Source organism: Melitaea cinxia, chromosome 11 (genome assembly GCF_905220565.1).
Source record: "Melitaea cinxia chromosome 11, ilMelCinx1.1, whole genome shotgun sequence".
Taxonomy (NCBI): Eukaryota; Metazoa; Arthropoda; class Insecta; order Lepidoptera; family Nymphalidae; genus Melitaea; species Melitaea cinxia.
In genome coordinates this window covers 14,713,508-14,740,140 of record NC_059404.1, presented here as the reverse complement: position 1 = coordinate 14,740,140, position 26,633 = coordinate 14,713,508, and the positions used below count along the sequence as shown (strand labels likewise).

The 26,633-nt window shown below is 45.4% G+C and overlaps 1 protein-coding gene across 1 annotated transcript; it reads left to right on the top strand.

Annotated features, from left to right (window-relative positions):
- The first annotated feature begins 2,389 nt into the window (after positions 1–2,389).
- On the top strand, positions 2,390–26,082 carry LOC123657641 (TELO2-interacting protein 1 homolog). The gene is made up of 23 exons (XM_045593163.1): positions 2,390–2,703; positions 3,264–3,406; positions 3,631–3,805; positions 4,834–5,026; positions 5,763–5,895; positions 10,037–10,205; positions 10,767–10,975; positions 12,561–12,782; positions 12,813–12,901; positions 12,939–13,043; positions 13,091–13,195; positions 13,243–13,347; positions 13,395–13,499; positions 13,547–13,651; positions 13,967–14,207; positions 14,291–14,461; positions 15,149–15,373; positions 15,761–15,903; positions 16,901–16,996; positions 17,457–17,838; positions 18,149–18,437; positions 24,577–24,805; positions 25,124–26,082. The coding sequence occupies exons 1-23, from the start codon at positions 2,513–2,515 to the stop codon at positions 25,331–25,333; spliced, it is 4,035 nt and encodes a 1,344-aa protein (XP_045449119.1). The 5' UTR covers positions 2,390–2,512; the 3' UTR covers positions 25,334–26,082.
- The last annotated feature ends 551 nt before the right edge of the window (positions 26,083–26,633 follow it).

The window sequence follows — 26,633 nt, the reverse complement described above, 5'->3', positions numbered from 1 at the left end:
CTGTATATGCATATATATTTTTTGATAAATATAAATAAATAGTCTGACCATAAATACTGTTACAATTAAAAATAAACAATATAGTTACAATCCAATGTACCGGTAAAACAACGCTAAAAACAGGCTAAAAATCGTTTCTTTGACGTAGTAACTGTTAAAATTTATATTGGTATAAAAGACTTTTATTGTGTGTATAAAAGATATCGGAAAATTTTACCGGTATTTTATAATGGTAATTAGTAACCTCACTAAGCCAGGGCTTCAGATATTTATTAAGTCTAAAAGATATTAATTATTTTGGGACTTTTTACAGCTAGGCTGAAAATGTCAGTCTCATATCACTCTCATATCGAAAAGATAGATATAATTAGAATAAATGGTTTTCACTAATGCGAGTCTAAAAAATGGCTGGATGGCCGCGTTCCACTGAACGTCCGCAACGCCCGGCAAGCCCATTCTATCGTTACGCCTTACACAAAGCAAACTTTCCTGTCCTAACTTACGAGCCATTTCACAATTTTTTGCTCTGCAAGTTTAGGTAAATTTGGTCGCATCACGCGAGTCGTACGAGCCGCGCGATCTTTGTGCTACTTGGTATAGAGTGACAACCAAAAAACCATCTTGATCTTTTTCTGTATATTTTTATGTATAAAAAAAATTAATAACTATTGTAGTCGATAAAAATCAAACCACAAATAATGTTTTCAAAATAATGTTTTTTTATAGTTTTAATGACAAAGAATAATAATGTATCATTCGACAATCGACAGATCCTTTTTTTCTTTTTTAAATCTAGTTTTTTAATATTCGAAATTGACAGTTCATAGATAATCGTGGTAACGAGCCGGTAACCTCCGTGGTCTCTGGCGAGCCTGCGGTGTCGCTCGTGTTGCCCGCGTCACACTATGGTATAAAATGTTTTCTGCATAATTAATTTGTTAAAATTTTCAAGTATGTTATATAACAACAGTCAATAAATTCAAAATAAAAATAAAAAATGAATTTTATGAAACATTTTTTTAAAACTGATTTAGTTTTTTAAGTTTACGAATAAATCGAATATTTACGATATAAATAAAAAAGCATTTTATTATGCTCCAGAAAATGTGGAGCAATTTAACATATTTATTAATAAATAAAAAGACAAACAGATTCAAATGCCTATTTGTATTAATAATGTGAGGAAAAAAAAATTAAATTATACACTTGTTTACAGAAATTATCATTATATTATTTTACAGTAATTATCGCATTGTTTTTTTTTTATTTTTATTAAAGTATCAAATGCGGTTTATCATACTATAACAACAGCCGCTTGGCACGTGTGAGCGAAAGAGACGGCTGCGCATAATTTGGCGTAGACCTTACCTCTAACAACGCTGGCGCTCGACAGATTTACTGGGTTTGATGCGTGGTATTATATACTATCTTTTTATTGTTAACACAAAGGGAATTAAAAATAATTAAATATTTTAATATTTTTTTATGTTCCTAAATAATGTAAGTTTACTTTGGTAGAGACAGTTTCTTAAAATTTCTTTGTTTTCTAAGAAAAATATCGCTTTTAAATTTGTAGTTATTTGGAAAATATTTATAACTTTAAAATTTTATTACGGATTAACGGAGATACTAATGGAAAAAATCTGCATTATTTATCAACAAAAACATATTCACATATTACCATATCTTGTATTCAGTTTTAAGGTAGAGGTCATTGAAAAATAAAACTTCAAAGTATACATTTCGACCGTTCACCCAGGGGGTGGCTGATGAAAAGGTTAATAATTTTGTACATACAATATAAATCAAAATTCTGATTCATTATTTTACTACAACAAAGGTTGCTTTATTATACGTCAAAAATATAAATTACATTATTGCATCCAATACTGAGATTAACGACGTCAAAATATTACAATTTCGCGGATTGTTACCGATTTTTGTGAAATGGCTCTTAAAAATTCATATAATGTAAACTACTAAGCTTCACTCAGATATTGGCAAATCCTTCAGGGAGCCAAAGAAGAAGAAAAAAAAGAAGAAGAAGAAGTTTCTTTAAAAATACAACGATGAATTCCCGGGAATCCATGTTGAATTAAGTTTTACATGTTTTACATGTTTTCATCATGCCACTATATTGTGACCAATCAGTTGATACCTGACAGAGTCCAAATATGCGTTCCACTTATAAAATTCGTCTACATGGACAACGTCCGCGGTGTTTTTTACCTTAATGGAAGGAACGGCAATTTCAGCGGTCATAATCGATAGCGTCGTGGGCCTTAGGTGGAACGCGCCGAAAGATTATTGATTGTTTACTGGCCCATGTTGACACTGAATCATTGTTGTCAATGTCAGTGATTTGACAATAGAAATGACAAAGTTATTTTTCACGACAGGTTATCGTTTATCAAATTGAACGTCTTTGTAAAACATTAGCATACAAAAAATGAATTAAAACATTACTTTCGTATATTAGTTTAACTGACGTGCTTGTACAACAAACACCAAAATGAATAGCCATATGAAAGAGGCTTTTAACCGTATGAAACCGTTATGCGATTTGATTATGGTGAATCCATCCCCTGAACATGTATCTACGTTTGCGGCTATGGTGTGTGAGTTAAAGAAGGATCTAGTACAGGAACTACAACAGTACATGCTGTTTCCTTTTATAACGCACATACAGTCTAAGGAAATTGCGTATGTGTTTTTATTGTCTAATTTTAATATTACATTTATTAATACACAAATCATAAGACCTTATTTATATAAATAATTCACTGCAGTTTTAGTAATACCAGTGTAATTTTAGATATTATAGAAGTACTAACTAGCTGTTATGATACTTGACAAAATGATTTTTTCCATTTTGTTATAATATCTTCTGAGAATCGCACATATAAATTAACAAATAAATCTAGCTTTTGTTCTAATAGCAAAATCTGTAAATTATTTAAACATAAAATTCTTGTATCAAATTTAGTTACAATACTCCTTCGAAACGGCTGGACCGATTTTTACGAAATTTTGTGTGCATATCGAGTAGTTCTAAGAATTGGCTACTGTCTATTTTTCATACCCCTAAGTTATAAGGGAGAGTGGGGATTAAGAGAGTTACTAACATATATGGCATAATAACGTTAGCAGAGTCAGCTAGCCTATATATATTATAAATAATATATATATATATATTTTTATTATAAATAATATGTAGAAATATTTATATAATAATTTTTACATCTATATATACATTTTTGCAGAGGAAAATATGAGTTGCAAAGGCTTTTAATAGATGGCATGAAGGTAGTTCTGCAAAGAGTCAGGGTATTCAGTTTTGAAATGACTATGAAAATAGAAATGGGCCTCCTTGGTCTCATATTTGAAAAACCGAAGCCTGGAATGAGTAAGTTTTAAATGTCTTTATAAGTTCAAAAATTCTTTCTCACATCATATAATATATATTGACTCATTTATTAGTTATACTTAAAAAATATTGAAATACCTACTTTTTGTTGAATGTGTCGAAAAATAATAAAAAAAGTTATTGCCCTTTACCTATATATATTTTACATCATACATATAGTAAGAAATTGCAGAGCAGTAATTATTTTAAAATAATTCTTTTAGTTGCTGACGTGCCAGAAGAGCTAAAACTAAGTGTTGTACAGTGTCTAACTATGTTGATGCTGAATTTAGATGATCCAACACGGCTTAAATTGGTACAGACTCAGGTACCAATGCTAGCCCAAGCTATTTTTGTGTCAGTACATCTAGCTAAACTTGAAAAACTCCGAGTATTAAGGTACCTAATGTAAATCATTATCATAGTGTATTACATCATTTAAATTATATTCATTTTCATCTCAATTTTTAAGTAATTTTTATATATATTTATTTGCTTCTATATATTATTTTTGATAATAAACAACTTCATGGTTAAACTTGTAATAAATAATAGTTATTGCTGTGTTTAATAGTATTTTCAACCAGCTACCGGAAACTTAGGAAATGGTTTTATTTTATTTATGTTACTAGCTAAACTGGCGAACTTTGTACTATTTGTTTTTATGAATCTACCTTTTTTGTTTCAATTGTCTCTTATACAAACTTTGTTTTGAAACAAAAAAAAGTAGTAATACCCAATTAGATGCAGCTATTTTTATTTTTACATATAGACAACTATCAGAAGAAATTATTATAATATGAAAAAGTTATGATAAAAAATAATGACACCTAATTATATAATATTTGATACTATTTTTGTTTTTTTTTTTTTTGTTTGTTTGTTTAACACGTTGAACGCCAGACCAAAAACCATGTTTAGTCCAGTGGGCCGCGACGGACACCATGTGACTGCCATTATATTGGGTCCAAGAGGCCGTGTCGGACACCATGTGTCCGCATGCCCTCGATCACTTCAGAAGCCTCTAGGGAGCCGACAGACAGTGTTTCGACTGTTTTTACTAAGGCAAGTGACCCGCGCGGCCTCACAGTGCAATAAGGCCACATAGCACAAAAAAAAAAATCGAAAACACTTTGAATTTATAGGCTTTTTAACAAATTGTTTCCAAAAATGTTATAGCTGGTGTCTGCCACTTGAGATCTTGGAAAATAATGGATAAATAACTGTTTCCGTCAGTCGCCCATTATTTTTGAGGTTTTCGCTGACAATATTTGCAGAAAAACACCTTAACAATTTTTTGACGATTCTCGATTTATTGGTGTGGCCCCAGGCGAAAGTATGCTGTCGGACATATGGTGTCCGTCATGGCGTCCAACGTGTTAAAAATCTTTTATTGTTTAATATAAAAGTTTAATTCCGTATTTTAGATTGGCAGCTATAAACTGCCTCTGTGCCCACACAGTATCCCACCCCCAACTCACTGACAAGGATTGCCATATACCTGACCCCGTGCTTGAAACAGCGGTTGTCAATATGATGTCCTGCATCTTACCAGGCGTGATGGCTGCTTTGCAGGATGTAGCCACTTGTACAAATAACCCAGGACATGCGATTGTTGTGGTAGCTTATTTATTTAATTATACATATTTAACGGAGACGAATTTTGAGACAAAGTATCAAAATTTAGTACAAATCACAGAATTATTTTATTACCAATACAATGTTAAGATGTTAAGTGTTGTGTGGGCTACGGCACCAAAGAATTTAGCCACCCCCTCTCTTCCCGTGGGTGTCGTAAGAGGCGGCTAAGGGATTCCAAGGTTCCACTTCCACCTTAGAACTTAAGAAGCCGACCAATGGCGGGATAACCATCTAACTGCTGGCTTAGAAACACACAGGCCGAAGACGGGCAGCAGCGTCTTCGGTGCGACAAAGCCAGCCCTGCGGTCACCAACCCGTCTGCCCAGCGTGGTGACTATGGGCAACACACATGAGTTCATGCATTTTTGGCGCGAACTGGTGGAGGCCTATGTCCAGCAGTGGACTGCAATAGGCTGGAATGATGACGATGATGATGAATGTTAAGATATTGTAAATAAGATATAAATCAAGAAAATAATTGTAGATGTGTCAAAATATTATGCTGAAAATGCTTACTATGATTGAAGCAGACAATAAAATGAAAATCCATCCTAAATTTTCGTTTTAAAATTCATAGTGTACATTATTTCTGACTGTCGTGAAGTATCCGGAACGTCAGGCTTGTAAAAAACATAAACCGCGATAAAATCCGAAAAAGTTTTTCAGTATTTTTCAGCAGATTAAAAAACTTATGTTATAATCTGTCCTATCCTAGGCTGCACTAAACGCCACACATCGCATCCTTTGCCTCACGATGCACAACAAACACCTGCCCAAGAAAGATAAGATAACCGGGGAAGATTTTGTCAATCTGTTGACTGAAAGGGCCACGACGGACAAAGATGTAAGCAGCAAGGGTAATTGATTTTTAACATTTTATTACTGTTGTTATTGTATGTCATACTTTCTTTAATAGTTAGAATCTGTTTGACTGTACACTTATTATTTAATAGATTTTCTTTCTTAGTATGTTTACTTGTAGTGTAAACGATTATTTAAGTGTTATTAACGGAATAAGTCAATCAAGTAAATTAAATTGATTTTGCTTATAATAATAAGGTGATGTTTTTCTTATTTATTATTATGTAAATAATTGTTTACAAGATATTCTAATTTAAAGCTTTTTCCCCTCTTTTTCTGTGTAGATTATCTCCAAATAAAAGAAAAATTGAAAAAAAAGTGCGTGCGTACAATCTTGTATACACGTGTCAGAAGTGAAAGTTCTTTGGCAAACTAATTGAAAAAAATATAAATAAATAATTAAAAAAATAATTGAAAACTAAGGTGAAGCAGGACAAAAGGCGGGTGACGCCTGTACCGATCGAAGTAGGCGGTATCATCATTAAAAAACGTTGCACATCAAAACGTCGCACATCTTCGTGACGTTTCATGCGTTAAAATTTTACCCTCGAAAGAACTTTCACTACAAAAAAATATGTTAAAAAACTGACGCTAAATAAAAGTGCTAGAAATTTATAATGTAGCTATGCGAAGGACGACATAAATACAGAATAAATTTTATTTTGTCAATAGTAAATAATCACTACATAGTATAAAACAAAGTCGCTTCCCGCTGTCTGTATGCTTAAATCTTTAAAACTACGCAACGATTTTGATGCGGGTTTTTTTTAGTAAATATAGTGATTCCAGAAGAAAGTTTATATGTATAATATATGCATAATATAGTAGGGGAACACTGATAGTTTTTGCACCCGTGCAATGCCGGGGCGGGTCGCTAGTGTTAAATATTCACTAAAACTTAAATAGTCTAAACACATAAAGGAAATTAAGCAATTACATAAGAATTCTATTTAAGCTTCTGTTCTGGTTAGTAACCAGTCAGTATTTTTTTTATAAATTTACGTTTTTTTGTTTGTTTATGACATTTCTGATTTCCTAAAAAGCAATGATCCGCAATATAAACATTCTATTGTTGTTTTAAATTATGATACAACGATCGATTTTCAATTCATTTGAAATTATTTAAAAATTAAATGCCTAATTACATACTAAACTTATTACCACTACTAAAATTTTTCACTGAACTATAAAAAGACTTATAAAAAAAAGAAAGGACCTATATACAAGAAAAGAAAAAAAAATGCCGTAAGTGATGAAATCCGAATACAGTTAAGATTTGGTGCTAATTACCACACACTGCCTATAAAAAAAAAAAAAAAAAAAAAAATAGAAAATATAACTCAAGACTAGTTGGATGGAATTTGTCCTGGATATATACTCCCACTTAACAAGATTAAAGAATAAAGAATTGAAATAGAGAAGTGAAAGGGAGAAAAAGCAAGAAAAACCATTCTCAATGAATATTCATTGATTCAAATATTTCCAGGAAATTATATCAAATAATTGGGAAACAAATAGTAATGCTTATGTGATAAAAAGTACTAACACTTTATTGCTGGACAATATTTAGAAGAACCAAAATGATGACTTCGAAAATCATAAATAATAATTTCGAAAACAAGTTTCAAAAACTTAAAATTATTGTTAAAATTTTAAATGATGATCAAAGTAAAAAACTATACATATGAAATAAGTACGAAAAATATCCAACCGAATGTGTTGGTTCGCTTCAGCCTATCGTAGCCTACTGCTATCCTATATAGCCTTTGAGATAGGCATCCCGAAGTTCGTGCCAAACTTCTCGGTTCTCCACAGTTCTCATTCAGCCCCAACCGGCGAACTTACGTAGATCGTAGGTCCCACACTGTGTATACCAACACGCGGTCTCCACTCCAGGACACGTCTGCTTCAACGACCATCGGTCCTGCGAGAGAGGACAGGAGCTCATTGTCACTTCAACTTGCTTATTCTAGGCTACGTACTTTTGTTTTCTCGGAGATAGTCTCGTTTCTGATCCTATCTTTGAGAGAGACCCCAAGCATAGCCCGTTCCATTGCGCGTTGAGCGACTTTAAACCTGTGGACTAATCCCTTCGTCAGTGTTCACGTCTTGGCACCGTATGTCAAAACAGGCAGGACGCATTGCACGAAGACTTTTGTCTTCAAGCATGCGGAATCTTCGAAGTGAAGACTCGAAGAAGAAATTTTAGTTTTAGGTGAACCAAGAAGAAATTGAGTGAAAATTATTTTATTTCTCACCTTTTTTTATGTTTTTGTGATTCCAAATTTCATTATTTATTAGTGTTTATTTATAATACTGTATTCCTGCATGAGATAAATGTGAAATAACTTTGAAACAGAACACAAAGTGCTTTAGTATGAGATGTGTGTATTTGTTGTTCAGTTTGATTATTGGACAAAATAATCAAGCTATGTGGAAATAGATTGTTGTTTTGCACACCTCTGTCAGTGAAAGACAATAATAACTAAATATATGTAAAAGTATAAGGACACTTGAAAAAAGTAAGAAATTAAAAAAAAGGTCTTAACACAATCACAGGCAGGGGTGGATAGTGAAAAAAATATGATTTTTAAAAAATGACCTACTGAACAGAAGGTGTCATTTGCAGATATTATACGGGATGCAAAATTAAGTGCAATAATTGCATCTAGAGATTATCACTCACTGGCTGAGTTTATAAGATCTGGTAGTGATCAAGAAAGAACATCACAAAACCCATCAACGAGTAGAGATGGGGGTAGAGGTTCTAGGGTAAAGAATAAACGTTGTAATAAAAATAATTCCAGAGATATAAACCAAAATAATACGTTTGAGAGTAGCGAAAGATCATCAACGAACGCTAGGACCACAGGTAAATAAGTACGGTGAAAATGGAAAAATGAAAATATTAGTTGGAAAAATACAGTTATAGTTTGTATGTGAAAAATAGTGAACAAAAAGAAGAGCGTAAAATGTATACATAAACATATTTATTGATAAATCATTTAATTTTATAAAAATAACGCAAATAAAAACAATAAAACGTAAACAAGTGAATACATTTTCAAACTGTAAAAAATGTGTATATAAAAATATTTTATTAATTTATTAAATTTTACCAAGCTTTTTTCTCATATTAACCAACTCCCAAAAAAGGAGGAGGTTCTCAATTCGTCTGTATTCTTTTAATGTATGTTACCTCAGAACTTTTTAGTGAGTAGACCGATGTCTATGATTCTTTTTTTAATCGAAAGGTTATGGGTGTCATGTAGTCTCATTTAAATTTAATTGAAATCTAACAAGTAATTTTCAAGTTATATCCAATAATGCGTATTAGCTTGACTATTTTTTCGTCGATCTACGTTTGTAGTGTACCGCATAACTTTTACTGGGTATACCGATTTTGATGATTCTTGTTTTAATGGAAAGGTAACGCTTATCTTGTCTTAAATTTGATGAAGATATAAAGAGTAATCTTTGTTGACGCGTTTTTATGTGATAGTGCGTACGCGTCGTTGTCGTAACGCCATCTATCGGAATCCAATAAGGTTCCGATACGCCGAACGTCATCTATCGGTTGTAGATGGCGTTATTAGAAACTACTTTGGTTCGGACTATTGATCAAATGATGTTACACGGTCGGATCTACTATAACGTAGTGAGATATATTATCCACTAAAGGACAGTGACAGTTTATTATTACAGTAATATAAAAACAATTTTGATGAACAAAGAATGATGAAACAATGAAATGATTTGAATGAATGATGAATTTAATGGAAAGCTGTTGCTTGTCTTTTGGCCCCATTTAAATTTATATATCTGATAACTACTTTTGTAATTGAAGTCGTTTTTTTTTTTTTCGTTTGCGAGCAAACAATTATTTTACATATCTTAAATATGTTATTTTGAAATATTTTCCTGTCTCCCCTTCCCGGTGTTATTTGTCACCTTGGTACCTTCGTAATAAAAAAAAGGATTAAGCAAAAAGGCCAATTGACATGAACCAAAGACCTGTTAAATGTCGATATTTCTAAACATAAATGAAAAACTTAACAAAATGGACGGTTATTATTCTAGTAACCAGTCTGGGACCGATTTTGTCCTTACACAGAGCATTTATTTCAGGCGTGGCACCCAAAGACATACCAAAACGTACTCCAGAATGGTACATCATGGCCGGGGACAAACTAACAATAGTGATAAAAAGCTTAGTGCCACTGGTCACTCACGAGCACTACAAAGTTAGAAAGGAACTCGCAGTTCTATGCTACAGGATAATTTCAGAATGTAACGCGTAAGTAACATTTACTCAAGGTAGCTTGTTCTCTTTTTGACCACCCATTTAGTGATACAGAAAAATTCTTTAATTGTTGTAAATTTGTTAAAAAGCAAAATGTCCTTGTTCTTCATAATATAAAACTTACTATATATACATTCATTCATTCATTCATTACAGCCTATACAGTCCACTGCTGGACATAGGCCTCCACAAGTTTACGCCAAAAATAACGTGAACTCATGTGTTTTGCCCATAGTCACCACGCTGGGCAGGCGGGTTGGTGACCGCAGGGCTGGCTTTGTCGCACCGAAGACGCTGCTGCCCGTCTTCGGCCTGTGTATTTCAAAGCCAGCATCTGGATGGTTATCCCGCCACCGATCGGCTTTTTAAGTTCCAAGGTGGTAGCGGAACTGTGTTATCCCTTAGTCGCCTCTTACGACACCCACGGGAAGAGAGGGGGTGGCTATATTCTTTAGTACCGTAGCCACACAGTACGTATACATAGTATATATACATACAAATTTTTATTAATTGTGAAAAAATATTATGTATTTTTTTTTTTTACTTAAATTTTAGGACAATGCAACTCTCATTAACAATGTCCCTTGACGTGTTGATATCGCTATCAAACGACCCCTACAAAGAAGTGTCAGAGTACTGCTCGAACTCGATAAACGCATTCTTTTCCTCACAAAACGATCCGGGCAAGTATGACGTCATTGACAGTATGTGTGAGAATTTCTTTACAACGCTCAACTGCTTGCCAAGGATATTGAACAATATAGGTAAGTTATAGAGATTTTTTTACGATTAATTTAACTTATTTCACTTTGTAATATTAGTATAGAAAATATGTTAAGCAAAAGATATTTTAAAATCTTTCATTCTACCAGTTGAGCTTAAGACGTACACAATAAAATGTGTGAAGGTAGTTGAAAAAAATAAAATATCAATGAAATGAAAATCAAGATTTTAAACTTTGATTTGTTAAGTTAAATAGCAAAACGATTTAAAAAACTGTTTTGACTTTGCTTGACGTATTTTAAAGACGTCACCTTTTTGATTACTATGACATAGTTGCAAAAGGAATAAAAAGCTCGCTAATTTTAAATTTATGTGAAAAATGTTATGAATTAAGAGCCATTTCACAAAAATCGGTAACAATCCGCGAAATTGTAATATTTTGACGTCGTTAATCTCAGTGTTGGATGCAATAATGTAATTTATATTCTTGAAATATAATAGAGCAACCTTTGTTGTAGTCGATAGTCAGATCAGAATTTTGATTTATATTGTGTGCATAAAATTATTAACCTTTTCATCAGCCTCCTCCCTGGATAAACGGTCGCAATGTATACTTTGAAGTCCTACTTTTCAATAACCTCTACGTTGAAACCATTTTAAAAAAATACGTAATATGTGGAATATAATTTTGTTGAATAATAGAACAGAGTTTTATTCCATTTGTATCTCTATTAATCGATAAAAAAAAATTAAAGTTACGAATATTTTCCTAATAAGTATAATTTTAAAAGCTATATTTTTCTTAGAAAACTAAGAAATTTTAACGAACTATCTTCATCAAAGTAAACTTACATCATTAAAGAATACAAAAAAAAAAAAAAAATAATAATAATTAAAAGATGTAATCATTTTTAATACATTTTATATTAAATAATAAAAAGATAGTATATATTACCACGCATCAAGCCCAGTAAATTAGTCGAGCGCTAGCGCTCTTAGAGGTAAAGTCCACGCCAAATTCTGCGCAGCCGTCTCTTTCGCTCACACGCGCCAAGCGCCTGTTGTTATAGCGGATAAACCGCATTTCATAATAAAATATAAATAAAATAAACATATTACGAAAATGACTGTAAAATAATATAATGATAATTTCTGTAAACAAATGTATAATTTAATTTTCTTTTCTCACATTATCAATACAAGTAGGCATTTCAATCTGTTTGTCTTGTTATTTGTTAATTAATATGTTTGTCGGTGTCGATGTCATAAAATGCTATTTTTTTCATATCGTAAATATTAGATTCATTTGTAAACTGAAAAAACTAAATTAAAAAAAATTGTTGCATAAAATTGCTTTTTTATTTTTATTTTAAATTTATTGACTGTTGTTATATAACATACTTGAAATTTTTAACAAATTAATTATGTAAAAAACATTTTATAGCATAGTTACTAATTTTTATTATACATTAGAAAATGATCAAGATGGTCTTTTAGTTGTCACACTATACTTACTAGCACAAAGATTGCGCGGCTCGTACGACTGGCGCGATGCGACCAAATTTACCTAAACTTGCAGAGCGTAAAATTGTTAAATGACTCTTAAATGAAATTCGTGTGCCGCAGACTCGAATCGCAAGCTGTCGGCGCTGAACCTGCTGCAGGGCTACCTGCGCGTGTTGTGCGGTGAGCGGCCGCAGCGGCTGACGGGCGCGCTGTGCGCCAGCGACGGCTACGACCGCCTGTGCGACGCGCTGCTGTGCGCCGCCGCCGCGCACTCGCGCCACGACCTGCTCGTGCGGCACGCGCACCGAGGTCACTCGCTCTCACACTCACTCTCACTCACACGTAGCGGCTGACGGGCGCGCTGTGCGCCAGCGACGGCTACGACCGCCTGTGCGACGCGCTGCTGTGCGCCGCCGCCGCGCACTCGCGCCACGACCTGCTCGTGCGGCACGCGCACCGAGGTCACTCGCTCTCACACTCACTCTCACTCACACGTAGCGGCTGACGGGCGCGCTGTGCGCCAGCGACGGCTACGACCGCCTGTGCGACGCGCTGCTGTGCGCCGCCGCCGCGCACTCGCGCCACGACCTGCTCGTGCGGCACGCGCACCGAGGTCACTCGCTCTCACACTCACTCTCACTCACACGTAGCGGCTGACGGGCGCGCTGTGCGCCAGCGACGGCTACGACCGCCTGTGCGACGCGCTGCTGTGCGCCGCCGCCGCGCACTCGCGCCACGACCTGCTCGTGCGGCACGCGCACCGAGGTCACTCGCTCTCACACTCACTCTCACTCACACGTAGCGGCTGACGGGCGCGCTGTGCGCCAGCGACGGCTACGACCGCCTGTGCGACGCGCTGCTGTGCGCCGCCGCCGCGCACTCGCGCCACGACCTGCTCGTGCGGCACGCGCACCGAGGTCACTCGCTCTCACACTCACTCTCACTCACACGTAGCGGCTGACGGGCGCGCTGTGCGCCAGCGACGGCTACGACCGCCTGTGCGACGCGCTGCTGTGCGCCGCCGCCGCGCACTCGCGCCACGACCTGCTCGTGCGGCACGCGCACCGAGGTCACTCGCTCTCACACTCACTCTCACTCACACGTAGCGGCTGACGGGCGCGCTGTGCGCCAGCGACGGCTACGACCGCCTGTGCGACGCGCTGCTGTGCGCCGCCGCCGCGCACTCGCGCCACGACCTGCTCGTGCGGCACGCGCACCGAGGTCACTCGCTCTCACACTCTCACTGTCATTCATACTCACTCTCATTCATACTCACTCTCATTCATACTCACTCTCATTCATACTCACTTACTCTCATTCATATTCACTTACTCTCATTCATACTCACTTACTCTCATTCATAGTCACTCTCATACTTACAAACTCAATCCCAAACTTTCACTCATTAATCTTCACACTCTGCACACTTTCAACACGCCGCTAAAAGTCTGTCTGACTCCTTATTAGAGACAACGTTTACTAAACATTTATCATGACCAATAATACTCTTTCAAGTAAAACGTTAGTTAAAAACTTGGTTTAAAAATAAAATGCTTATTATAGATGTTACCTCCACTCCTCCGACGGATGGTCCGTGGCGTCGCCTGCGACACCTGGACACGCGCGAGTGCGAGACAAAACTGCAAGGGTTATTACAGCAGTTTGGTGAGGCCGAGTGCGCGGAATTGTTCCTCGACAGATTGCTGGAACTCTTTTACGAACGACGGACTAGCGAGTTGGTCTATATCATCAATTTCGTGGGATCGGGTAAGTATAATAAACCGTAAATATTTTAACTGAAATACAGCAACAAAGCATAAAAAAATCTTTACTGTTATTAACACCTGCAGCCCCAAATTCATCTCCACGTCTGGCGAAACGTATAATCGACGTGTACATCTCGGAGGACGTGTGGTACCAGCCGCTGGAGGTGGGCGCCGCGGATGCGCCGCTCAGTGCCGACGACACGCTCGACCCCTCCGTGTACGATCCGCGCGCCTGGACCAAGGACAGCGTGCCCGGTACGTGCTCTGTGTGCTTGAGGGATGACTCGCTCGACCCCTCCGTGTACGATCCGCGCGCCTGGACCAAGGACAGCGTGCCCGGTACGTGCTCTGTATGCTTGAGGGATGACTCGCTCGACCCCTCCGTGTACGATCCGCGCGCCTGGACCAAGGACAGCGTGCCCGGTACGTGCTCTGTGTGCTTGAGGGATGACTCGCTCGACCCCTCCGTGTACGACCCGCGCGCCTGGACCAAGGACAGCGTGCCCGGTACGTGCTCTGTGTGCTTGAGGGATGACTCGCTCGACCCCTCCGTGTACGACCCGCGCGCCTGGACCAAGGACAGCGTGCCCGGTACGTGCTCTGTATGCTTGAGGGATGACTCGCTCGACCCCTCCGTGTACGACCCGCGCGCCTGGACCAAGGACAGCGTGCCCGGTACGTGCTCTGTGTACTTGAAGAACGAGTCGCTCGACCCCTCCGTATACGACCCGCGCGCCTGGACCAAGGACAGCGTGCCCGGTACGTGCTCTGTGTACTTGAGGGACGACTCGCTCGACCCCTGCGTGCACAACCCGCGCGCCTTCAAGGACAGCATACCCATATTATTATCCATTTAGTGGCAAAGAAACATAAAAAAGTTAGCATATTCATGTAGTAATTTAATGTGAAAAAACAATACTAACACCATACAATGTCTCCTAGGCCTCTACGAGGGCGCGACGGAGGTCCGCTACACGGACATAAGCCTCGCCCAGCCGCGTGTGAAGTACGTGGAGCCCAACACGTGCGCCACGCTGGCGGAGGCGCAGCGGAACATGGCCTTCAGCTGCCTCGTCACCGAGGGGCTGGGCCTCATGGCGCGCCGCCTCGGGCCCGACTACCAGCCGTATCTCTTGAAGACCCTGTGCCTCATACTGGAGCGAGTCGGTTAGTGGACTTTAATTTTTTAAGCTAGGCTAATATAGAAATATTAAAAAAAATATTCGTTTAATTTTAGACCACCTTTTCCAAATTTAAATATTACCAAAATTCAAATTTCGAACATGTATTTGAATTTCAAGTTTGGGAGCAAGTTTTTTTTTTGTTAATTTATCGGAGTTCACTCGACTGCATAATTTGCATCTGGAACTTGAAAAAAAACCCTATAATTAAACCCTTAACCCATTTTTTTAAATCAAAAACGGCTTGTAATTAGAACAAAAAACCACTAAACCACTTTTCTAATAACATTATTCTTTATATATCTTCTATAGAAGTCCAAAAACCTATGTCTTGTTGCAATACAGTATATTTTAAACCAAACTCAATTTTCAGGCAGTCAATATGAAAACCTACATTTGGCTGGTTTGATGGCTATCAACGATGTAGCGAAAGCTTTTGGACATGAAAAAGTTACAGACTTAATAGCCGTAAATGCTGATTATTTCACCAGTCAAATCACTTCTAAACTAAAAAAGGTACTTAATATTTGGTATCGGCACGGATATTGAGCGTTAGATGAAAGAGTGGTGATCGCTTCGTGCATCGTGCAGGGGTCGTAAACATGAAATAGTTTTGTTCAGTATAAAAATAGAAATATATAATATGTAAAAGTATTAAGTACTCATTCCATATATAAATCTATATTTCATAAAATGTTGAAGTATAGTTGAAGGTCAGCGTTCAATGTCCGTGCCCATATCATTCCAGCCTATTGCAGTCCACTGCTGGACATAGGCCTCCACAAGTTCGCGCCAAAAATGCGTGAAATCATGTGTGTTGCCTATAGTCACCACGCTGGGCAGGTGGGTTGGTGACCGTGCCCATAACTATACACTATTTTTACCAATTTATACTAATAATATTATAAAGAGGTAAAGTTTCTAACTTTGTTTGTTTGTGGGGGGTAATCTTCGCAACTACTGATCCGATCATGAAAATTCTTTCACAAACAGAAAGCTACACAATTCAGGAGTGATATGTTTTATTGTTATTGAATAAAAAAAAAAAAATCACTGGAAAATAATAGTATTTGTAAAACAAGTCTGAGAAATACGAGCGAGATAAAAACTATACTATATATTTGCAAGTAATAAATAAATACACATGATTTCTAGATATGATTAAAACATTTTCGCTTTGAAATTGAGAACTCAAATGTAAATGAAAATTACTTGGCACTACCAAGTAATTAAAAGTTTCATTTTTACCGTTTCCTATTTTGTTTCTTTATTAATAATTGTTTTTGCTCGCATACGAAAAAAAAAAACTTTTTACATCGATAAGTAACATAAAATAGGTAGTCGAAAAAGTATTCGATTAAATACGCATTATTTGGGAACACTCAAAAAGCAATCGTCAGATATCGATCAAATTCAAATGAGACCACATAACATGCACATGTATTCGATTCAAAAGGAGTCACAAAATTGAGCTTACAGTAGTAAAATAAAATCAACGTTTTATTATTTACAGCCATGGAACACAGAATCTGCGCTTCAAATACTAAATGTCGTCATGGAGTACAGCGACGCAAGTATACTGGACTATTTATATGGAATAGTTGAAGATGTAAGTTACTGTAACATATTTCTAAGATATTGTGCATAAAATAAGTTCCCAAATAAATGGGGGGGGGGGGGGTCAATGCTTAGGTTGACGAGTATTTAACGATAATTAAAATTTTTAGTTAGTAAAATAACGATACAAAGGTTCTTTTGCCTATTTCAATAAATTTATTTTTGATTTTAATTATTACAAGATTTTTTTTTTATATCTTCAGAATAAAAAATGAATATAGAAGGGCCTGGCTTTTGTGACGTAATATTCGGTATGGGGTGACTGAAAAAAGACTTAACGTTATAACGCTCGATAGCTCTATAGTGTTATACGTTTACCTCTTTATTGAAAGGGGAAGGGAACAAAACGTTAACATTCCGCTTGACGTATTTTATCTACGGCCCCTAACTGATAATTTTATTCTCAGTATTTTTTATAATTATTATTTATTCCTAATTTTACTCTTTTCCAGGTCCTACTTCAGAGTTGTGACAAATACTACGAACATTATCTGTATGCGTATTTACAAGTTTTCGAAACTTTCATTAATTGTATCAGAAAGTGGTTCCCCGTTGAACTTGACAACAAAAATAATAAGGATAAGGAATTTGAAAAAGATGTTCTAAAAGATACTTTAGATTTTGTAAGGAATTCTGAGGAAGCAGAGAGACTGTTAAGTACTGAGGAGTTTGAGAACGATACTGGTAAAACTGTGGAAGAAATGTACAAAGAGGATCTGAAGCGACGTGAAGATGATATACTGGATTACGATGACACAGTTACCCGTGAGTGTTATTACCTTTTTGTTACTAAATTAATCTTGTCCATAAACGGGTTGCTTGCTTGCACACGATAAAAAAAAAAAAACAACAATTTATATCAACAAGTTGTATTACTTGTGTGTTGGTTGTCGAAAAAAAATATCGATTAAATACTCATTATTAGGGACAACTGAAAAAGTACTCATCAGATCTTGAACAAATTTAAATGGGACCTCATGACAAGCACCAACTTTCGATAAAAAAAATTTATCAAAATTGGTAAACTTAGTATAACAGTTATAAGGTACTACAGTAAAAAGAAAATACTATACTACAACTAGCTGACCCCGCAAACATTTTTTTTTCTTAAAAAATCCTAAATAATTGTGTGTGTGTGCGGCAGCGGAGAGCGGGCCGCTGCCCGCGCACGTACGCGTGGCGCACCTGGCGCTGCAGCGCTGCGCGCACTTCCTGCTGGCGCCGGCGGACAGCGCGCACGTGGCGCTGCGCGCGCTGCGGGCGGGGCTGGCGCTGCTGCCCGCCGGCGCGCTGCTGCCGCTGGCGCACGCGCTGTGGACGCCGCTGGTGGCGCTCGTGCGCGGCGCCGCGCCTTCCCTGCAGCGCGCCGCGCTCGACGTGCTGCTGCAGCTGGCGGCGCGGGCCAGGGACTTCCTCCGAGCGCGCGCCGTGCGGTGAGCGACTGCGACCTAGGCGCGCTGCTGCAGCTGGCGGCGCGGGCCAGGGACTTCCTCCGAGCGCGCGCCGTGCGGTGAGCGACTGCGACCTAGGCGCGCTGCTGCTGCAGGCGCGGGCCAGGGACTTCCTCCGAGCGCGCGCCGTGCGGTGAGCGACTGCGACCTAGGCGCGCTGCTGCTGCAGGCGCGGGCCAGGGACTTCCTCCGAGCGCGCGCCGTGCGGTGAGCGACTGCGACCTAGGCGCGCTGCTGCTGCAGGCGCGGGCCAGGGACTTCCTCCGAGCGCGCGCCGTGCGGTGAGCGACTGCGACCTAGGCGCGCTGCTGCAGCTGGCGGCGCGGGCCAGGGACTTCCTCCGAGCGCGCGCCGTGCGGTGAGCGACTGCGACCTAGGCGCGCTGCTGCTGCAGGCGCGGGCCAGGGACTTCCTCCGAGCGCGCGCCGTGCGGTGAGCGACTGCGACCTAGGCGCGCTGCTGCTGCAGGCGCGGGCCAGGGACTTCCTCCGAGCGCGCGCCGTGCGGTGAGCGACTGCGACCTAGGCGCGCTGCTGCTGCAGGCGCGGGCCAGGGACTTCCTCCGAGCGCGCGCCGTGCGGTGAGCGACTGCGACCTAGGCGCGCTGCTGCAGCTGGCGGCGCGGGCCAGGGACTTCCTCCGAGCGCGCGCCGTGCGGTGAGCGACTGCGACCTAGGCGCGCTGCTGCTGCAGGCGCGGGCCAGGGACTTCCTCCGAGCGCGCGCCGTGCGGTGAGCGACTGCGACCTAGGCGCGCTGCTGCAGCTGGCGGCGCGGGCCAGGGACTTCCTCCGAGCGCGCGCCGTGCGGTGAGCGACTGCGACCTAGGCGCGCTGCTGCTGCAGGCGCGGGCCAGGGACTTCCTCCGAGCGCGCGCCGTGCGGTGAGCGACTGCGACCTAGGCGCGCTGCTGCAGCTGGCGGCGCGGGCCAGGGACTTCCTCCGAGCGCGCGCCGTGCGGTGAGCGACTGCGACCTAGGCGCGCTGCTGCTGCAGGCGCGGGCCAGGGACTTCCTCCGAGCGCGCGCCGTGCGGTGAGCGACTGCGACCTAGGCGCGCTGCTGCTGCAGGCGCGGGCCAGGGACTTCCTCCGAGCGCGCGCCGTGCGGTGAGCGACTGCGACCTAGGCGCGCTGCTGCAGCTGGCGGCGCGGGCCAGGGACTTCCTCCGAGCGCGCGCCGTGCGGTGAGCGACTGCGACCTAGGCGCGCTGCTGCTGCAGGCGCGGGCCAGGGACTTCCTCCGAGCGCGCGCCGTGCGGTGAGCGACTGCGACCTAGGCGCGCTGCTGCTGCAGGCGCGGGCCAGGGACTTCCTCCGAGCGCGCGCCGTGCGGTGAGCGACTGCGACCTAGGCGCGCTGCTGCTGCAGGCGCGGGCCAGGGACTTCCTCCGAGCGCGCGCCGTGCGGTGAGCGACTGCGACCTAGGCGCGCTGCTGCAGCTGGCGGCGCGGGCCAGGGACTTCCTCCGAGCGCGCGCCGTGCGGTGAGCGACTGCGACCTAGGCGCGCTGCTGCTGCAGGCGCGGGCCAGGGACTTCCTCCGAGCGCGCGCCGTGCGGTGAGCGACTGCGACCTAGGCGCGCTGCTGCAGCTGGCGGCGCGGGCCAGGGACTTCCTCCGAGCGCGCGCCGTGCGGTGAGCGACTGCGACCTAGGCGCGCTGCTGCTGCAGGCGCGGGCCAGGGACTTCCTCCGAGCGCGCGCCGTGCGGTGAGCGACTGCGACCTAGGCGCGCTGCTGCAGCTGGCGGCGCGGGCCAGGGACTTCCTCCGAGCGCGCGCCGTGCGGTGAGCGACTGCGACCTAGGCGCGCTGCTGCTGCAGGCGCGGGCCAGGGACTTCCTCCGAGCGCGCGCCGTGCGGTGAGCGACTGCGACCTAGGCGCGCTGCTGCAGCTGGCGGCGCGGGCCAGGGACTTCCTCCGAGCGCGCGCCGTGCGGTGAGCGACTGCGACCTAGGCGCGCTGCTGCAGCTGGCGGCGCGGGCCAGGGACTTCCTCCGAGCGCGCGCCGTGCGGTGAGCGACTGCGACCTAGGCGCGCTGCTGCAGCTGGCGGCGCGGGCCAGGGACTTCCTCCGAGCGCGCGCCGTGCGGTGAGCGACTGCGACCTAGGCGCGCTGCTGCTGCAGGCGCGGGCCAGGGACTTCCTCCGAGCGCGCGCCGTGCGGTGAGCGACTGCGACCTAGGCGCGCTGCTGCAGCTGGCGGCGCGGGCCAGGGACTTCCTCCGAGCGCGCGCCGTGCGGTGAGCGACTGCGACCTAGGCGCGCTGCTGCAGCTGGCGGCGCGGGCCAGGGACTTCCTCCGAGCGCGCGCCGTGCGGTGAGCGACTGCGACCTAGGCGCGCTGCTGCTGCAGGCGCGGGCCAGGGACTTCCTCCGAGCGCGCGCCGTGCGGTGAGCGACTGCGACCTAGGCGCGCTGCTGCAGCTGGCGGCGCGGGCCAGGGACTTCCTCCGAGCGCGCGCCGTGCGGTGAGCGACTGCGACCTAGGCGCGCTGCTGCAGCTGGCGGCGCGGGCCAGGGACTTCCTCCGAGCGCGCGCCGTGCGGTGAGCGACTGCGACCTAGGCGCGCTGCTGCTGCAGGCGCGGGCCAGGGACTTCCTCCGAGCGCGCGCCGTGCGGTGAGCGACTGCGACCTAGGCGCGCTGCTGCAGCTGGCGGCGCGGGCCAGGGACTTCCTCCGAGCGCGCGCCGTGCGGTGAGCGACTGCGACCTAGGCGCGCTGCTGCAGCTGGCGGCGCGGGCCAGGGACTTCCTCCGAGCGCGCGCCGTGCGGTGAGCGACTGCGACCTAGGCGCGCTGCTGCAGCTGGCGGCGCGGGCCAGGGACTTCCTCCGAGTGCGCGCCGTGCGGTGAGCGACTGCGACCTAGGCGCGCTGCTGCAGCTGGCGGCGCGGGCCAGGGACTTCCTCCGAGCGCGCGCCGTGCGGTGAGCGACTGCGACCTAGGCGCGCTGCTGCTGCAGGCGCGGGCCAGGGACTTCCTCCGAGCGCGCGCCGTGCGGTGAGCGACTGCGACCTAGGCGCGCTGCTGCTGCAGGCGCGGGCCAGGGACTTCCTCCGAGCGCGCGCCGTGCGGTGAGCGACTGCGACCTAGGCGCGCTGCTGCAGCTGGCGGCGCGGGCCAGGGACTTCCTCCGAGCGCGCGCCGTGCGGTGAGCGACTGCGACCTAGGCGCGCTGCTGCTGCAGGCGCGGGCCAGGGACTTCCTCCGAGCGCGCGCCGTGCGGTGAGCGACTGCGACCTAGGCGCGCTGCTGCAGCTGGCGGCGCGGGCCAGGGACTTCCTCCGAGCGCGCGCCGTGCGGTGAGCGACTGCGACCTAGGCGCGCTGCTGCAGCTGGCGGCGCGGGCCAGGGACTTCCTCCGAGCGCGCGCCGTGCGGTGAGCGACTGCGACCTAGGCGCGCTGCTGCAGCTGGCGGCGCGGGCCAGGGACTTCCTCCGAGCGCGCGCCGTGCGGTGAGCGACTGCGACCTAGGCGCGCTGCTGCAGCTGGCGGCGCGGGCCAGGGACTTCCTCCGAGCGCGCGCCGTGCGGTGAGCGACTGCGACCTAGGCGCGCTGCTGCAGCTGGCGGCGCGGGCCAGGGACTTCCTCCGAGCGCGCGCCGTGCGGTGAGCGACTGCGACCTAGGCGCGCTGCTGCTGCAGGCGCGGGCCAGGGACTTCCTCCGAGCGCGCGCCGTGCGGTGAGCGACTGCGACCTAGGCGCGCTGCTGCAGCTGGCGGCGCGGGCCAGGGACTTCCTCCGAGCGCGCGCCGTGCGGTGAGCGACTGCGACCTAGGCGCGCTGCTGCTGCAGGCGCGGGCCAGGGACTTCCTCCGAGCGCGCGCCGTGCGGTGAGCGACTGCGACCTAGGCGCGCTGCTGCAGCTGGCGGCGCGGGCCAGGGACTTCCTCCGAGCGCGCGCCGTGCGGTGAGCGACTGCGACCTAGGCGCGCTGCTGCTGCAGGCGCGGGCCAGGGACTTCCTCCGAGCGCGCGCCGTGCGGTGAGCGACTGCGACCTAGGCGCGCTGCTGCAGCTGGCGGCGCGGGCCAGGGACTTCCTCCGAGCGCGCGCCGTGCGGTGAGCGACTGCGACCTAGGCGCGCTGCTGCAGCTGGCGGCGCGGGCCAGGGACTTCCTCCGAGCGCGCGCCGTGCGGTGAGCGACTGCGACCTAGGCGCGCTGCTGCAGCTGGCGGCGCGGGCCAGGGACTTCCTCCGAGCGCGCGCCGTGCGGTGAGCGACTGCGACCTAGGCGCGCTGCTGCTGCAGGCGCGGGCCAGGGACTTCCTCCGAGCGCGCGCCGTGCGGTGAGCGACTGCGACCTAGGCGCGCTGCTGCAGCTGGCGGCGCGGGCCAGGGACTTCCTCCGAGCGCGCGCCGTGCGGTGAGCGACTGCGACCTAGGCGCGCTGCTGCTGCAGGCGCGGGCCAGGGACTTCCTCCGAGCGCGCGCCGTGCGGTGAGCGACTGCGACCTAGGCGCGCTGCTGCAGCTGGCGGCGCGGGCCAGGGACTTCCTCCGAGCGCGCGCCGTGCGGTGAGCGACTGCGACCTAGGCGCGCTGCTGCTGCAGGCGCGGGCCAGGGACTTCCTCCGAGCGCGCGCCGTGCGGTGAGCGACTGCGACCTAGGCGCGCTGCTGCAGCTGGCGGCGCGGGCCAGGGACTTCCTCCGAGCGCGCGCCGTGCGGTGAGCGACTGCGACCTAGGCGCGCTGCTGCAGCTGGCGGCGCGGGCCAGGGACTTCCTCCGAGCGCGCGCCGTGCGGTGAGCGACTGCGACCTAGGCGCGCTGCTGCAGCTGGCGGCGCGGGCCAGGGACTTCCTCCGAGCGCGCGCCGTGCGGTGAGCGACTGCGACCTAGGCGCGCTGCTGCTGCAGGCGCGGGCCAGGGACTTCCTCCGAGCGCGCGCCGTGCGGTGAGCGACTGCGACCTAGGCGCGCTGCTGCAGCTGGCGGCGCGGGCCAGGGACTTCCTCCGAGCGCGCGCCGTACGGTGAGCGACTGCGACCTAGGCGCGCTGCTGCTGCAGGCGCGGGCCAGGGACTTCCTCCGAGCGCGCGCCGTGCGGTGAGCGACTGCGACCTAGGCGCGCTGCTGCAGCTGGCGGCGCGGGCCAGGGACTTCCTCCGAGCGCGCGCCGTGCGGTGAGCGACTGCGACCTAGGCGCGCTGCTGCAGCTGGCGGCGCGGGCCAGGGACTTCCTCCGAGCGCGCGCCGTGCGGTGAGCGACTGCGACCTAGGCGCGCTGCTGCTGCAGGCGCGGGCCAGGGACTTCCTCCGAGCGCGCGCCGTGCGGTGAGCGACTGCGACCTAGGCGCGCTGCTGCAGCTGGCGGCGCGGGCCAGGGACTTCCTCCGAGCGCGCGCCGTGCGGTGAGCGACTGCGACCTAGGCGCGCTGCTGCTGCAGGCGCGGGCCAGGGACTTCCTCCGAGCGCGCGCCGTGCGGTGAGCGACTGCGACCTAGGCGCGCTGCTGCAGCTGGCGGCGCGGGCCAGGGACTTCCTCCGAGCGCGCGCCGTGCGGTGAGCGACTGCGACCTAGGCGCGCTGCTGCTGCAGGCGCGGGCCAGGGACTTCCTCCGAGCGCGCGCCGTGCGGTGAGCGACTGCGACCTAGGCGCGCTGCTGCTGCAGGCGCGGGCCAGGGACTTCCTCCGAGCGCGCGCCGTGCGGTGAGCGACTGCGACCTAGGCGCGCTGCTGCTGCAGGCGCGGGCCAGGGACTTCCTCCGAGCGCGCGCCGTGCGGTGAGCGACTGCGACCTAGGCGCGCTGCTGCTGCAGGCGCGGGCCAGGGACTTCCTCCGAGCGCGCGCCGTGCGGTGAGCGACTGCGACCTAGGCGCGCTCGGGGGCCAGTGGAGGGCGCTGCTGCCGCTGTATTCGTTCGATATTTTATTTTATTTTTTTTTTTTTTTATTTGGAACACCAACAGCACATAAGACATTAAATGAGTACAAAATGTACATTTCGACTAAGCCATTTACAGGTATTCGCATATGGTTTCGCATATATTTTATAATAATTGATACATATGTAATACTACGTTATAGCTGAAGGATAACTATAAATGTTACACGGTGACGCCAGGGATGAATATCTAGTTATAGATGTATTCTATATAAAATTATTATTTTTCAGGGACATCCTACCACACTTATACAAGTTCCTGAAGAAATCCGCGACAGACAGCCACCTCAAGGACACGGGCTCGGCGTACCGAGTATCGCCGGAGTATCAATTGCAAGTAGCGATTCTTACAGCCATGCCTACATTGTCAACTGATTTAATGCTAGACGAAGAAAAACTTGAGGAGGCCATGTCTTGTGCCCAGATATACCTGTCGAAGAATCAGCCGAAACCATTGCAGGTGGGTTTAAAACCGTATAATATAATTATGGACTAAAGTTTATGGAATTTATGCATGAATATATGCAATTACCAATAAATCTGTGGGCTTGTTTCATTGTTTGAAGATAAATGACATTTAGACATAGACATATATACATATTATCATCTATGTAGCTTATAGACTGAAACGCCAGAACCATCGCAAGCGCGTTGTCGACCCGTAATCAATCTAAAACTTATAACTTAAGAGCACGTCTAGTTAGGAGGAGCTTTGTTTATTAATTCAGAGCATGTATTCTAGCACGAAGTTACAAAAATAGTATATTCTTATCAACAGATGCTAGCGGTAAAGTTCTTTAAGGACATCCTTAACTACAACTACGGCGCCGCTTGGAGTCACCTTCGGAATCTCTGCGCCAATGACGCCGTACTGACGCCCCCACACACCAAGTTCATTAAGCTCGAACCAGTCGTAGGCACCCCTTACGAGACTCTTAACACTAACTATGACACTAATATTAAACTCATATTCTATGTACATAAGTAATTTCGTAATAAATCTGACTTTGTGTCTAAATTGACATGTGTGAACTATGGGCAAGAGTAACTCTTGCTGGTTGGTGGATAAATCCTTTATCAAATTTGTAAAATATCGCAACAAGTACAGCCCTATTAGCGATATTAATATTTCTTTTAGAATGTCTCTGTGATGTATTTTTTACTTTCCATTGGCTGTTATTTTGTACGACTTGTTTGCTTGTTCTTTATGATGATCTCATTTAAAAAAAAAAAAATTTTTTTGACGTAGATGCCAAAACGCATAACTTATGTTTCAAATATTGCGCAAATGTAGAATAAGTGAAATTAAATAATTGTTACTTTGAATACAATTTAAGATGTAGTAAAAATTTGTCATTGCAAAATTTATATTTAGGTAATTTTTAAATAAACAATATTTCCAAAAAAATAAATGTTAACGTCGCAATTAAGGATTCTCAAGTGTAGTGTTAAATAAGGATGTACAAAAAAGATATAAAAAATATTGATTATGATATGATAGAACATGATAGTCAAAATAGTACAGCAGATGCTTGAATATCATGATTTCAGTTACATTAATTGACAACCGGGAAAAATATCTCTTTGACAAAATGGACTATTGATTTATATTTTTTTGAGCAAAACTGTTTTATGTAAATTTGTTAGGTATAAGATGAATAAGGTTGTAATGTTTAATTAACTTTACGAAACTATGTATGTGAATATATCTCAATAAACATAACTTTAAGAACTCAAGTTGTATTTTCTTTATATAGTCATCATCACTACATAGTATAAAACAAAGTCGATTTCTCTGTCCCTATGTCCCTATGTATGCTTAAATCTTTAAAACTACGCAACGGATTTTGATGCGGTTTTTTTTTTTATTAGATAGAGTGATTGAAGAGGAAGGTTTATATGTATAATAACATCCATTAAATAGTGGAGAAATACTGTTATTTTTGAGGTTTCTAATGTGATGTCGTAAATAATTACATTTTTTCCGCTTACATTGCAAACGCAGGCTGGGACCCTACGAGATTTATCAAAATAATGTACTAAGTATTGTACACATAGAAAAGGTCTACAGAAAACTCCGCTATGGTATATGTCTATCTCTTATGGATATCCCGCAATAACATTTTTTTGTCATTTACTTTTTACGACAAATAATGGCTAATTTTCGAAGCGATTTCAACCAATACAGCATTAATCCTTATCTAATAAATACCTTAAACACATTCTTGATTTAATATAGATCTATATGGCGCTGTACAGCATGTGATTTAAATGAATATTTTCGAAGA

What these genes read in the sequence shown, in the direction of transcription:
- LOC123657641 (XM_045593163.1), top strand. Translation starts at nt 2,513, where the DNA reads ATGAATAGCCATATGAAAGAGGCTTTTAACCGTATGAAACCGTTATGC. An exon ending in CAGGACATGCGATTGTTGTG is followed by an intron (nt 5,027 to 5,762) that starts GTAGCTTATTTA and finishes GTCCTATCCTAG; the next exon opens with GCTGCACTAAACGCCACACA. An exon ending in ACGACCTGCTCGTGCGGCAC is followed by an intron (nt 13,044 to 13,090) that starts GCGCACCGAGGT and finishes ACTCACACGTAG; the next exon opens with CGGCTGACGGGCGCGCTGTG.